Source organism: Athene cunicularia (genome assembly GCF_003259725.1).
Source record: "Athene cunicularia isolate RWA chromosome 28 unlocalized genomic scaffold, athCun1 chr28_part1, whole genome shotgun sequence".
NCBI lineage: Eukaryota > Metazoa > Chordata > Aves > Strigiformes > Strigidae > Athene > Athene cunicularia.
Genome location: NW_020799139.1, coordinates 2,325,450 through 2,337,306, shown reverse-complemented (window position 1 = coordinate 2,337,306; position 11,857 = coordinate 2,325,450). Strand labels below are relative to the sequence as shown.

Genomic DNA, 11,857 nt, shown 5'->3' with positions numbered 1-11,857 from the left:
CAGGGCTGGGGGGGCGAGCGCCTCGTCCCTCCCCTGCGGTGGCCTTGCAGCCCCTTCCCTCTGCCCTAGCCCCCCGAGGAGGACGTGGTGGGTTAAGGATGATGGTGAAGTGAGAATCAGTAACAAACGGAATCCAAGCGCTTGCCGGCAGTGGGGACGGCCCGGGCAGGGGCTCAGGACAGGCTCCTCGAGTCCGGCTCCGGGCAAGGCCTGGACCTGGGCGTGCTGTCACTCTCCACCGGCGCAGGGCAGGGGCTGCTCTGCCCCCGGCCCCCCAGAGCCCCCTCCGAGCATCCGTCCGACCCCGGGGGGGCGGGGGGGGGCTCTGCCATGCTGGTGCAGTCCTTGCCGCTGGCATCTGCACGGCCCTGGGAGCCCGGGGGGTGCTCAGTCTGCTCAGGGGGGGACAGGCTGGGGCCGGTGGCCACCTCTGGTAGCGGGACCGGGGGCTCTGCAGCGTGGGGGGCTTCTGCTGCAGCCACCACAGAGGCTGAAGTGACCTCGATGGTGATGGAGCCCACGGCCGTCTGCGGGTGGTCACTGCTGACCCTGATGCGGGCAACCAAACCGGAGGCGGCGGCGGCATCCTGAGGGCCACCGTTGGCCACGGCTTCGTGCACCGCGGCTGGCTCCAGCAGGGTCGTGCTCAGGTCGGAGAGAAACGAGGCTTCTGTGACGATGGCGGCCGTCTCGGCTACCCAGTTCAGGTCGCTCCCGACAGAAGCCGCCGTGGCGGCGGCGAGAACACTGGAGGCCTCGCCAGGAGTCAGGGTGGCCGGGCCACCACTCTCAGCTGAGGGGCCAGCAGGCAGGTGGGGCCGGCGGCCCACCCCGTCGACGGGGGCAGCTGTAGTGTTGTTGTTGAGGTTGTCCTGGAGCGTGGTCTGCGTGCCCTGGCCCACCTGCTGGTTCTGCAGCAGCATCTCCTGGATCCGGATCTGCTGCAGGATGGCCGGCAGCTCGTAGTGGTGGAAGAAGTAAATCATGGAGTGCTAGAGAAGGCAAAGGGAAGGGGTCACTCACCGGGCCTGGGCCGTGAGCCCAGACGTTCCTTAGACAGCCGTGCAAAGCCAGCGACCGCACAACTCGGGCGCTGACAGCTGAGGGGTTATTGGAAATTTTGGAAAGATTTATCCCTTCTACTGTGATTCCTGCAAGTGGCTGTCAGAGCTTTTATAGTTTCTGAAGACAAGCAACGGAGAACAACCCCTCCTCCCTTTTAAGGGCTGAGAACAAGAAGGATAAAGGCACTTCTCTGGCCCACCTCAGTCCCCCGTCTGCATCCTGCAGCAGAGGAAGGGGCAGGACAACAGCCAGAGACACACAGAACGTTGAGACGTCAGTTTGGAGCTGGTCTTGGCAGCACCTTCACTGCACAGACCTGACCAACTCCTCAGCCTCCGCACGGGAGATGCTCAGTGGGATTTCTGGAAGAAATGCCCCCCCAACGCCTTCCACAGTTCACCTGACACCAGCACACTGGCAGCCATGCGGCTGGATTTCAGCCAGTGACCCAAACATCCTGCTGTTCAACAGCCACCTCCTGCTGTTCCATTTCAATCACTGACATAAAGAAAGTTCACTACTCAAACTCAGCTTGCGAAGATGTTTGATAAAGCCCAAACTGCAGCTGATTTCCCTCACTTTTTGACAGCACAGCCAGGGCGAGCCCTCAGCACTGCAGCAGTTTGAAGCACGGGCGGACGGAGCGAGCAGGACGGGGGTCCCAGGAATCCCCCCCTGCCCCTGCCTGCACGCGGCAGCTGCTCACCTGGATGAAGAGCCATGAGGTGACGAGCGCCAGGCTGCTGTACTGCCCGTTGAACCGGTAGTGGTAGGCGTAGAAAGCAAAGTGGTACAGATAGAAGAACCTGAACAGAAAAGCAATAAATATCAGGGTACATCAAATGGACAGGACAAACGTGAGCTTCCTTCTAGCCCCAAGTCCATCCCCAGCTGGGGCGCTGTGCTGGGGGCTGAAGAGTCCCATTAATGGGTAATTAGCACAAACCAGCGGGCACGCAGAGGCCTGGGGCAACTCTCCAGAGCCAGGCGTGAGGCCCAAAGCGAAGCGACTGCGCTTCGGACCCTACGACATGCAGGGCAGGTCCCACGGGACCGGCTGCGGCTCAGGGTGGGGGGAAGCCCCTGCCCGGGGGGGCTGGAGAGGAGCTGGAGCCGCCTTTGCCCAGGCAGCGGAAGGGGATCCCCGCCGGCTCCCACCTGAGCCAGTGCCTCTTGCTCGTGTTGGTGTGGCAGCAGATGGCGTCGTACTGGTCAGCCAGCCAGACGATGAGGATGATGTAGAAGGCAGTTGTGGTGTCGTTGAAGAACTCGGACATGATGGCCTCCATGCCTGCGGGAAGGGGCCGAGCTCAGCAGCCCGCGGGCAGAGCCCGGGGAAGGCAGCAGCGAGGGGCAGACGCAGCCCCCGCGTGGCCCCCACAGGTTCTGTTGGTTGTGTTTTAAATTCAAACTGTGCTAATGCAACGTGGGCACAGAGGCGTGAAGCTGAAATGAACTAAAGGGATGGATAAAGCCCCAGTTTAAGCGATTTCCAAACGAGCTGCTCTCCCAGGGGACCCAGAAGGACAATGCAGCTCACTGTACCATCAGATTCCAGAGCCTTCCACCTCGTGATGAGCAGAGGCACCAACCACCTGTCGTGGCCAGGCCAGAACAGGGAATTACACTTCCCCCGGAGCCCGGAGGGACTCGCTGCAGGGCCCAGGCAGCGAGTTAATGTCCTCACCTACTAGAGCCAGAATGACAGTGAGGAGCGGAGCCGCAGGGAACGCAATGGTCATGTTCATCTCTAGCATCTGCAACAGGTCAACTGCAAGGAGGAAAGCACATGGTGATCCAAAGTGGACACGGGGACACAGAACCCTCTGCCCCCACGTTGCTCCCCGCTCAGCAGGGTGAAGCCCACCCTAACCCCGTCCCTCACTGAGAGGCAGAACAGCTCTCGCAAGCACAGGGATGGGGGGACGGGGCACGTCCCCTGCGCAGCCACACACGGGTCCCTTCTCAACAGCAGCCAGCAGCATACACAGGACAGACTGTGCGGGAGCTCCTGTGATCAGCACCCCCAAAACCCCTCGGAAAAATCCTTACCGATGAAGACAAAGATCTGGTGGTGTGAGTAGCGCAACAGCATCGAGACAGAGAGAGTCTGAAACATGAGAACAGAGGCCGGCGTTAGAGCCCCGCCGGCACATCCCGCAGCCCTGAGAGAGACACAGACCCGTTGCCCAGGGAGCGAGGAGCTCTGCGCACCCAGCAATTCACCTTGGTGCAGTGAATTAGTAATCTGTTTGTAGAGACCAAACCTGAATACCTGACCAGGGGCCAACCAAAGAGCAGCAGCAGAGCTGGGAGGGGGTTTCTGCCCGTCCCAGCCCAACAGTTGCCCAGCACAAGGAGCTGCATCGGGGACGGTCACACACCACAGGAGACAGTCACCCAAGGCTACGAGCACAGACTCAGTTACACCCGGGATCTTCTCTAATACTTATATCTGCAACCACCTCCTCTCACACAGTCACAGGAGACTTGATCACTCCTGGCAGATTAGTTAGGGCTGGTCTTAAACACCTCAGAGGACAAACTGCTGCACCCTGAGTGCTTTAACCACACCTAGAGCCTCTCTAACCTGAATGTCCCTTTTGAGAGTCTGGTTCAGCTCCTGTTTGTCTCACTGTTAGGACTTTTAAGAACCCCCATTAAACCCCCCCAGAGTAGAACCTCGCACTCCATCAGCTCTGAAAGGAGGGGAGAGCTCAGGCCTGGGCTCCTACAAACACGGGCTGGCCAGCACCTGGCTCAGCGCCCAACGCCCAGCTCCGGCCGACTTACAAATATGACCATGATGACAAAGGCTGCCAGGTAGGAAGTCCTGGCCATCCACATGCTGACGAAGCGGTAGTGCTCCCCAGACACCACATTGCGGAGGAAACCTGGAGAAAAGAACCCAGCACAAACACATGAGCTCAGTGTGATTAACCCACACGCTAAGAACAAACTTCTGCACCTTCTAAGGGAGCAGGACACGCACAGCCATGGCGACAGCCCTGCCAGCAGCACCCTCATTGTCATACAGTGCGATAAGGCTGCAGGAGATCACATCTGCAGACACCTGTCCCCTCAGGCTCGTTTCGTTTTGTCCTTCACAATAACATCTCTACACAACGCAGGGAACAGATCCCTGCACTGGGGATTAATCAATAGTCAGATGATGATCTTCATGCATCCGGAGGAAAAATGGCTGAGAGCCATTCCTCCAAGCCTTACCTTTGTTTTCTTCATTTTCAGCTAAAGCTTTGACACTTGACATCAGGATGTCATCGTAACCCAGGAATTCATCCAGCAACAGGCGACTGAACCTGTCCCCAAAGCACTGATCCCTGGTTGGATCTAGAGAGGAGACAAAAAGCTGTTCAGATTGTTCACACCAGCCACTGGGGCAGCGAGGCAAATGCCCAGGGCCAGCACCCAGTCTTCTCCTAACTCCAAAGGACACAGCTGCCAACAGAGCTGTGTCTGTGCTCAGACCCTTAGCTGTCCAACTAAATCGGGCAGGACTGGGAGGGAAAACATCACACCCTGACAAATGTGGCCACGCTATCAAAATGCTCATGTCAGTCAGGCCCCATGAATTACACCAGGGCTGTCACACTCACTGCTGGCACAGGCACAAAGGGAATTTGCCTTCTAGGCTCAGACTATCTCCCTAGGCTTGCCCCAGCTAATGTCTCAGAGAAGCAAGTTCTGGGAAGGCTCAAGAGGGCCAGGCCAAGACTTTTTAGCTACCAGCTGGCCTTGGCATGACCCGGCTGGGGCCCATCACCCCCCTCAGTGAAGGACACGCAAACACCTCCCCAGGGCTCTGGGCACAAACGGCTCCTCCACTCCTCTCCTGAAGCTGGAACTGCATTCCACAGCACATCAGCTTGTAAAAACAACCCAAACCTAAGCAAAACAGGAAGCGTGAACACAAATAATTTTTTTGTAAATTACTAGGATACTTTTGAAGGAATCTGTGTAGCTGAATTGGAAAACCCAGGTCAGTAAATTGACTTTTACCATGGAAACTGCCCATTAGCTAAACTGCTTCATACTCCAGCCCAGCTGTAGTTCAGTTTGACTAGGGGTAGGTCATGAGATCCAGGCTGACTGCTACACCAACAGCTCATACAGCTCAGTTAAGTTCACAGGCACGAGGAGGAGGTTTGGGACCATATTCCTGACTTGGGCAGGTTTTAATGGAGCAGATGTGGGCGAAGGGGAAGGGGCACAAAGGCCGCTGAGTCGGCGCTGAGCAGTCCCGCTCGCTGCGGCTCCAACCCGGTGCTGCTGCTGCCCTGAGCCTGGACCTTCAGGTCCTCCCTCCCTGAGAAAACTGCGCTGGCCAGACCAGGCTCCACCACCCCCGGGACTGTGCTGGGACAGGAGTGACCTACTAAAGCCGTAAGGGCTCCCTAAAGTTCTCCCAGGTGGAAAGTGGGAGCCATCACCTGTTACAAACAGTCCCCACAGGACTGCAGAGGGGTACGGAGGGACCTGCAGAGTGCTGCCCCCCGCCCCAGAGCGTGCTGGGACCCGACTCACCCAGCGCCACCACCACGACCCTCCCGACTCACCCAGTGTCACCACCATGACCGGGATGCTGAGGCGCTGCCGCGTGCTCTGTGAGAGGCGCAGGAACCCGTACTCCAGCGAGTACTCCACGATGTACTCCTCCTGCGGCCACACTGCAGGAGAGGACGAGGAGACTCAACAGCTTGCAAACCCAGGAGAAACAGCACCTCTGGATTCCCTCCCTCCCTTCCACCACATTCTTGAAAAGAGAATCAGTTGCAAACACGGCTTCTAGGCTTCCTTCAATTAAAGACAAATCAGTACAAATTCTTTGAAATTGCAGCCCGTTCCCTTGACATTAGTCCCTAATGTGAAACTTCTGGGAAAGCTTCAGGGCAGCGGCTCCAAGCTGTGTCAAGCATCTGCCCCCATCTTTGCCTGGCGAGCCCCAGAGCACTTGTTCTTGTTCTCTTCAATTTCTGCTTTCTGGGTTCTTGAGGAAACAGCAGGAAAATGCAACTTTATACCTTGTGGGGGTTAAACCCGCCCAGCAGGCAAACCCCATGCAGCCTCCCGGGGGATGGGGGAGAACTGAAGGGGTGAAGGTAAGGAGACTCATAGGTTGAGATAAAAACAATTTAAACATTGAAATAAAATGAAATTGATAGTAATTATAGAATATACAGCCGAGTGATGCACACTGTGATCGCTCACCACCCGCCAACCGACGCCCAGCCTGTTCCCAGCCAGAGAACCCAGAGAACGGAAAATCCAGAAACCACAATCCCGGAGAAGCGAGCGAGCAGCTCCCCCCCTCCACCCACTGAGCGTGAGGGGGGTGCTGGGGAATATTCCCTTGGCCAGGCTGGGTCTGGGGCTCTGACCATGCTCCCTCCCAGCTTCTCGTGCAGCTGTGCACGGGCAGGACACGGGGAGCTGGGAAGTCCTTGATTTCTGAGCCGCAGCTGAAAACATCAGTGTCTTATCAACGTTCCTCTCATAGCAAAGCCCACAACGAACCCAAAACACAGCACTATTCTCCCCACTCAGACAACAAATTAACTCTATCCCAGCCAAAGCCAGGACACACCTGCCGAACACCAAGTAAACAGAGGGCACGAGCACTGCGCTTCTCAGGAGACCGGTCACTGCCGCAGCCAAGAACCTCAAAGCTCAAGGCAGGAGTGGCTGTGCCTTCCCCAAAACATGGAACTTTCCAAAAACTTCAGGCATGGTGGTACCTAAAGTTTCCCTGTTTTGGTTTTTTTTTTTTTAAGAAAGTTTCAAAGATGCTTTTTGCTACATCATCTTTGAAAGGACAAAACCTCCTGCTAAGTCAGAGCCAAGCAATTTAATCCCTGACTCTCAAGCTGTCACAGCACATCCTGCAAGAGGCGAGGGGAGGCGGCTGTCGGGTGTCTCACAACGACACAGCAGAGGAGTTAAAAGGACACAACAACTTAAAAGGAATGTACCTGTCTCTTCTGACTTACAATGACACATCAGCGACGGAAGAGCCCACCTCCCTGCCTCGGATTCCACTTCTCGGGCAGCAAACACAGGCTGCTGTGTTTGTTTCAGCTTTTGTTTCCACTATAAAATGGCTTTAAGCTCAAATGGAAAAGAGTGTTTGAATATCCCTTGTATCAGAAAACACTCTTCCATGGTAAAATATTCTGTCTAAACATCAAATTTGGGGTACTTGTAACACAAGAAACCTGGACAAAACCAATAAAGCAGGGATTTGGGACCCATTTGAGAAGATGAATGTTTTAATTATGTCGGGAAGCAGCAGGATCCTCCCTCCCACCACGCTGCTGGACCATCTCCAACCCACGCTCAGCACAGCCCATCAGCACACACAACCTGACCCCTACAGAACTCAGGCAACTATTAATAAAGGGATCACACCAAAAATATTTACTGTTTTCTAGTCTTATGTGACTTAATGACCTTAAATTCAGGACTACTGAGTTCTGGGTCAGCATCAAGTAGAAACACGGGAACGTGCCGCTGAGGCGCCCAGTCTCACAGTCCTCCCCAGCCACAACACCCAGTGCTTCTGAAGAGCAGAGAATTTCAGTCTTTCCAGGGGTAAAAGTGTAGGTGAAAAAGGCAAATTAAATAAGAATCCAATTGCTGTGTTTCAACATAAATACATTTTAATAGGTTTCCTGCCCTAACCACTAGAAACAGAAGTTTTCCAACACTGGAATTCCATTTTGAATAATAAAAAGCCACTAAATCTCCCTCTGGAGTCCATGAGACATTATTAGCAGCTTAAGTCATGCTGGAACAAGGGGAGGGATAAAGCAGGACGATATCTGAACAATGCAGAACAGCAATGCTCTATCTCGCAATCCACTAAAACTCGTTCGGTGGCTTTCAGGATTAATTAGCTGTTCCAAGTACTGGTGTTGACTCAAAGACCCAAAATCCAGCCCAAACCCTGCTAATACAGGGAGGAATGTGTGCTGTCAGTGAGGACAGGCTGGGAGAGTTCCCCCCAACTGGAGAAGAGAAGGCTCCGGGGAGACCTTAGAGTGTCCCCACAGGGCTGAAAGGGGCTGCAGGGAAGGGGGGAGGGATAGGACGAGGGGTCAGTTTTAAACTGAAAGAGGGGAGATTCAGATTAGGTATCAGGAATTCTCCCCTGGGAGGGGGGTGAGGCCCTGGCACAGGCTGCCCAGAGAAGCTGTGGCTGCCCCCTCCCTGGAAGGGTTCCAGGCCAGGTTGGACGGGGCTTTGGGCAACCTGGGCTGGTGGAAGGTGGCCCTGCCCAGGGCAGGGGGTGGCACTGGGTGGCTTTAAGGTCCCTTCCAAGCCAAACTGTTCTCTGGTTCTGTGATCTCAAGAGGACAGCTCAGAGGAAGGAGGTTCACGTTCACCTGAGACACCTGGCACCGATCATGGCAGAAACTCAAGGCCAGACCATGAGGCTTCAGCAAATTTTACAGCCCAGATGACCCCCAACTCCCAGCCTCCCTCCACCACAGGAAAGATCTTGTGGATCTGCTGTTACTATTGACGAGATTAACCACCGGTGAACATGCCAGGGGAGACGTTTCAGGTTACCACAGACATGCCCAGAGAAGGCAGAAGGAAAGGACGTGCAGGGGTGCGGGGCAGGGGCAGGGAGGGCCGGGTCGCGGCGTTAGCGGTCTTTACCTGCTCTGGCTAGCATCTCAAACTCGGACACAGTCTCCCGCAGAGGCTGCATACCTTTAGCGGCTGCTTCGCTAAACGAGAACTCCTGGCTTTCGTTGTGGGTCAGCGCCTCGGTGCTGCTCACCCGGGATGGCTTGAGTAACACCCTGGGCTCGATATCCAGCTCAAACTGTGGGAAAACCGCCACCGGGAAAGTCACGTCAGCAGCGGCTCCAGCTCCCGCCTCCTGCGCTCCCCCCGTGACCCCAGCGAAGGCCCCTCCGCCCAAAGGACACGAGAGGCTACTCTCAGGCTTTAATTTCCGTCTTAACCCATCAGACACTAACGTGGAGATTCAGGAAAAGCCAAGGAACACGCTCAGTTTCCGGGTGACTGAGGGATCACAGAGGGACTGTGAAATGGTTTAATTCTCCCCAAACCAACCCCCGAGTTCCCATCTCCCGGGTGCCCAGGGAATGTGTCCTTACCTTGATAGAGCTGTTTTCAAACATATCCACAGTCATTTCCTCCTCTTCCTCCTCCTCTTCCTCCGCTGTGGATTCAACCACCATTCCTGGGAACTTCTCAACCCCACAGAACTGCAGGAAGATGGGGGCTCGGCTCGAGTTGCGCTGGATTTCCACCCGCAAGATGCCGTCGCGGGGCCATTTGTCTCGCACGTGCTCCAGGCAGTTAATGGGCGAGCGGGAGAAGGCGATGTGGATGTAAGCCAGGATGAAGAGCACGAAGAGAGCCTACACACAGCAAGAAACAGAGCAGAGGCCATCAGCCCAACCAGCCCTGGCCTGCTTATAGATAAGCATCGCTTCTTCACCCACAAAGACATCAGATTAATCCAGACAAACGGATTTGCGAGTGGACAAGAGGTTTTATGCCTCCCAACCCCGGTGGTCTCTGCATCAACAACAGCACAGAATCAGGCAATTTCAGCATCAACAGGGGAAGACACCAAAGCCAGCAGCAAGAACACCCTCCTCTGCTGCCACTGAGACCTGTGCAGAACACGTGTCCTGCTGGAAGCAGAGCCCAGGCACAGGCCCCAGCAAACCCCCCCCAGCCCCACAACGGCGGCACCGCAGACAAACCAACCAGACGCAGCTCCGGCGTGTGGTGGGGCTCCGGAGCACACAGAAAGAAACAGAAACACATCCGTGCCCTTCAGCCGCTCCCTCCTCAGCACAAAGCGTCTCCCGTTGAAGGCTGCCCACCTTTACAAAGGCAGAATAAAGCCAGCCTCAACAAAAGACGATGCACCATGGAGCAGGACACGCCAGCGCGCGGCAGAACCACCAGCTCCAGGCCCAGCACTCGGCGCTGGCTGCACTGCGCCCGCGGAGCATTGCCACTCCCTCGCCCTGGCTCTCCCTGAGGAACAGCTATAAAGCCACAGCAAAACTAAGTGGACTATTAAAATCCGTTCCCTACAGTGAAGATAATAAATCTATCACAGTGTTACCCAACACAGTCCAAAGTTCACAGCTGAAAGCTCCAAGAAACGCCAGCACAGTAAGTGCTACAGCTGAGCTTTGTACACGCACCTTCCAGCTGTGTTAAGATGCTCATTCCTAATTAACCCACCTGTCCTCACTACATATCGCTCCTGACCTATTTGCTGTGAATAAACAGACCAGTAAACACCTCGTCTGCAGAGGAGCAGCACAGGAAGGCGCCAGGGGAGGTGAAGCAGAAACGCTCCCTCGACGCAGGAGGAGCCGAGCCACGAGCAGTGTCAGGGCTCCGTGAGCAGCAGGGCCACGGATTCTGACTTCACCTCCCACCACCAGCCTGCGCCCAGAGCCGAGACCAGGCTGGAGCCTGGCTGCCTCCCGACCCCGCGGGCAGGAGCGGGCTGTTCTCTGCAGACACCCTGTGAACGCTCCCGCTCCTCGGGAGCGCTTTGATCAAGAGCAGACAGCAGCAAGAACCGCTACTGCCGAGCCACACGCTCTGCCCCACAGCCTCGCCGTCAGCACCATCCCTGTCCCAGTCTCCCTGTCCCTATCCAGTTATACAACAGGGAAAAAAAGAGAGAGCTGAGAAAACCCTGAACGTTTCTGGGGAGGGGAGGAAAAAGTCTATGTGCAGTATGAGACAAGTTGTCCTAAATGTTTTCTTGCTTTAAGCAACTGAATTTTAGAAACTGAGAGCAGAAACACCCTGTTGTCATACACCAAGCTCCTGTTCCCCCTTCCCCTTTCTCCGATTTCCCACACTGGTGCTGACCAGAAGTGTCAGCGTGTGCCCTGGAAGCCGCGGGGCAGGATTTAGCCTACAGGCAGTTCACCCCGTGGGCTCCGACGGGCCCCTCTGTGGGTCAGTCCTGCACCCGCCCCAACAAGAACACAGGAGGGTTTTCACCCTGTTGCGGAGAAGCGTGACAGTGCACGGGCACAGCCGAGGGTGCTGACTGCGGAAAAGAAATGGGGTTAAAATGGGGTAAAATGTCTGGAAAACAAGACTTCCACCATCAAGTCTCTCACATATGCAATGAATCCAAAACCAGCGACTGCTTGGACACAGAACCACAAATCTTTCACACGCACATCCCTGGGCCTGACCCACACCAGCCTGGCTGCCCCATGAGCTGGCTCAGAGATTTTTCTCTTCATTTCCAGACCCGGTGCCAGAGCTCTGACGGCGCGCGGGGCACCACAGATCGTTACAACTATTCATGTCCTTCTCCCAGAAGGGCGGCCCGTGGGAGCTCAGCAGACAGCCTGGGGGAGGTGACCCAAACACAGGCCGTGACCTCTGGAAGAACCAAGTTTTGTGTTCGTACGGAAATTTATGCCTTAGCGCCTGACCGCAGGCTACTGAGAGGAGCGTCCTCTCCTCGCCATAAAGCCCCCGAAAAGCTGCCCCTCACCTTGAGGAGGACAAAGAATTCGAAGACGCGGCGGAAGGAGGGCGGGAAGAGGCGAGCGTAGGTCACTGCCATCTTGAAGAAGAGCGCGTGGAAGAGGCGATCACGCACATTGATCAAGGGGTTCTGGTTGAGGTTGGGATTGCGGATGCCCCGGTTGTTCCCCGCGGCAGCCCCGCCGCCCCCGGTGTTGTTGGCCGGGTGGTGGTTGTTGGCGTTCGGCTGGTTCTCGGACATCCTGGTGCC

General features: G+C 55.9%; 2 protein-coding genes across 3 annotated transcripts in view; one reads left to right on the top strand and one right to left on the bottom strand.

The window, feature by feature from the left end:
• The window catches only part of GRIN3B (glutamate ionotropic receptor NMDA type subunit 3B), a 2,973-nt gene extending 2,877 nt beyond the window's left edge, over positions 1–96 (top strand). The window contains exon 5 of the mRNA XM_026864924.1: positions 70–96. Coding sequence (XP_026720725.1) covers positions 70–96 — 27 coding nt within the window. The remainder of the gene's footprint in view (positions 1–69) is intronic.
• TMEM259 (transmembrane protein 259) lies at positions 9–11,851 on the bottom strand. 2 transcript variants are annotated; one of them, XM_026865056.1, is made up of 11 exons: positions 11,615–11,851; positions 9,216–9,482; positions 8,803–8,917; positions 5,643–5,753; positions 4,294–4,416; positions 3,859–3,959; positions 3,118–3,175; positions 2,753–2,836; positions 2,224–2,356; positions 1,772–1,871; positions 9–992 (listed from the first exon to the last, which is right to left on the bottom strand). In XM_026865056.1, exons 1-11 carry the CDS (start codon positions 11,846–11,848, stop codon positions 174–176), a joined length of 2,145 nt encoding a protein of 714 aa, XP_026720857.1. In that variant the 5' UTR covers positions 11,849–11,851; the 3' UTR covers positions 9–173. The 2 variants fall into 2 exon arrangements, with proteins under 2 accessions (XP_026720857.1, XP_026720856.1); XM_026865055.1 differs by having other exon boundaries at positions 8,749–8,917; positions 11,615–11,848.
• Positions 11,852–11,857: the final 6 nt, after the last annotated feature.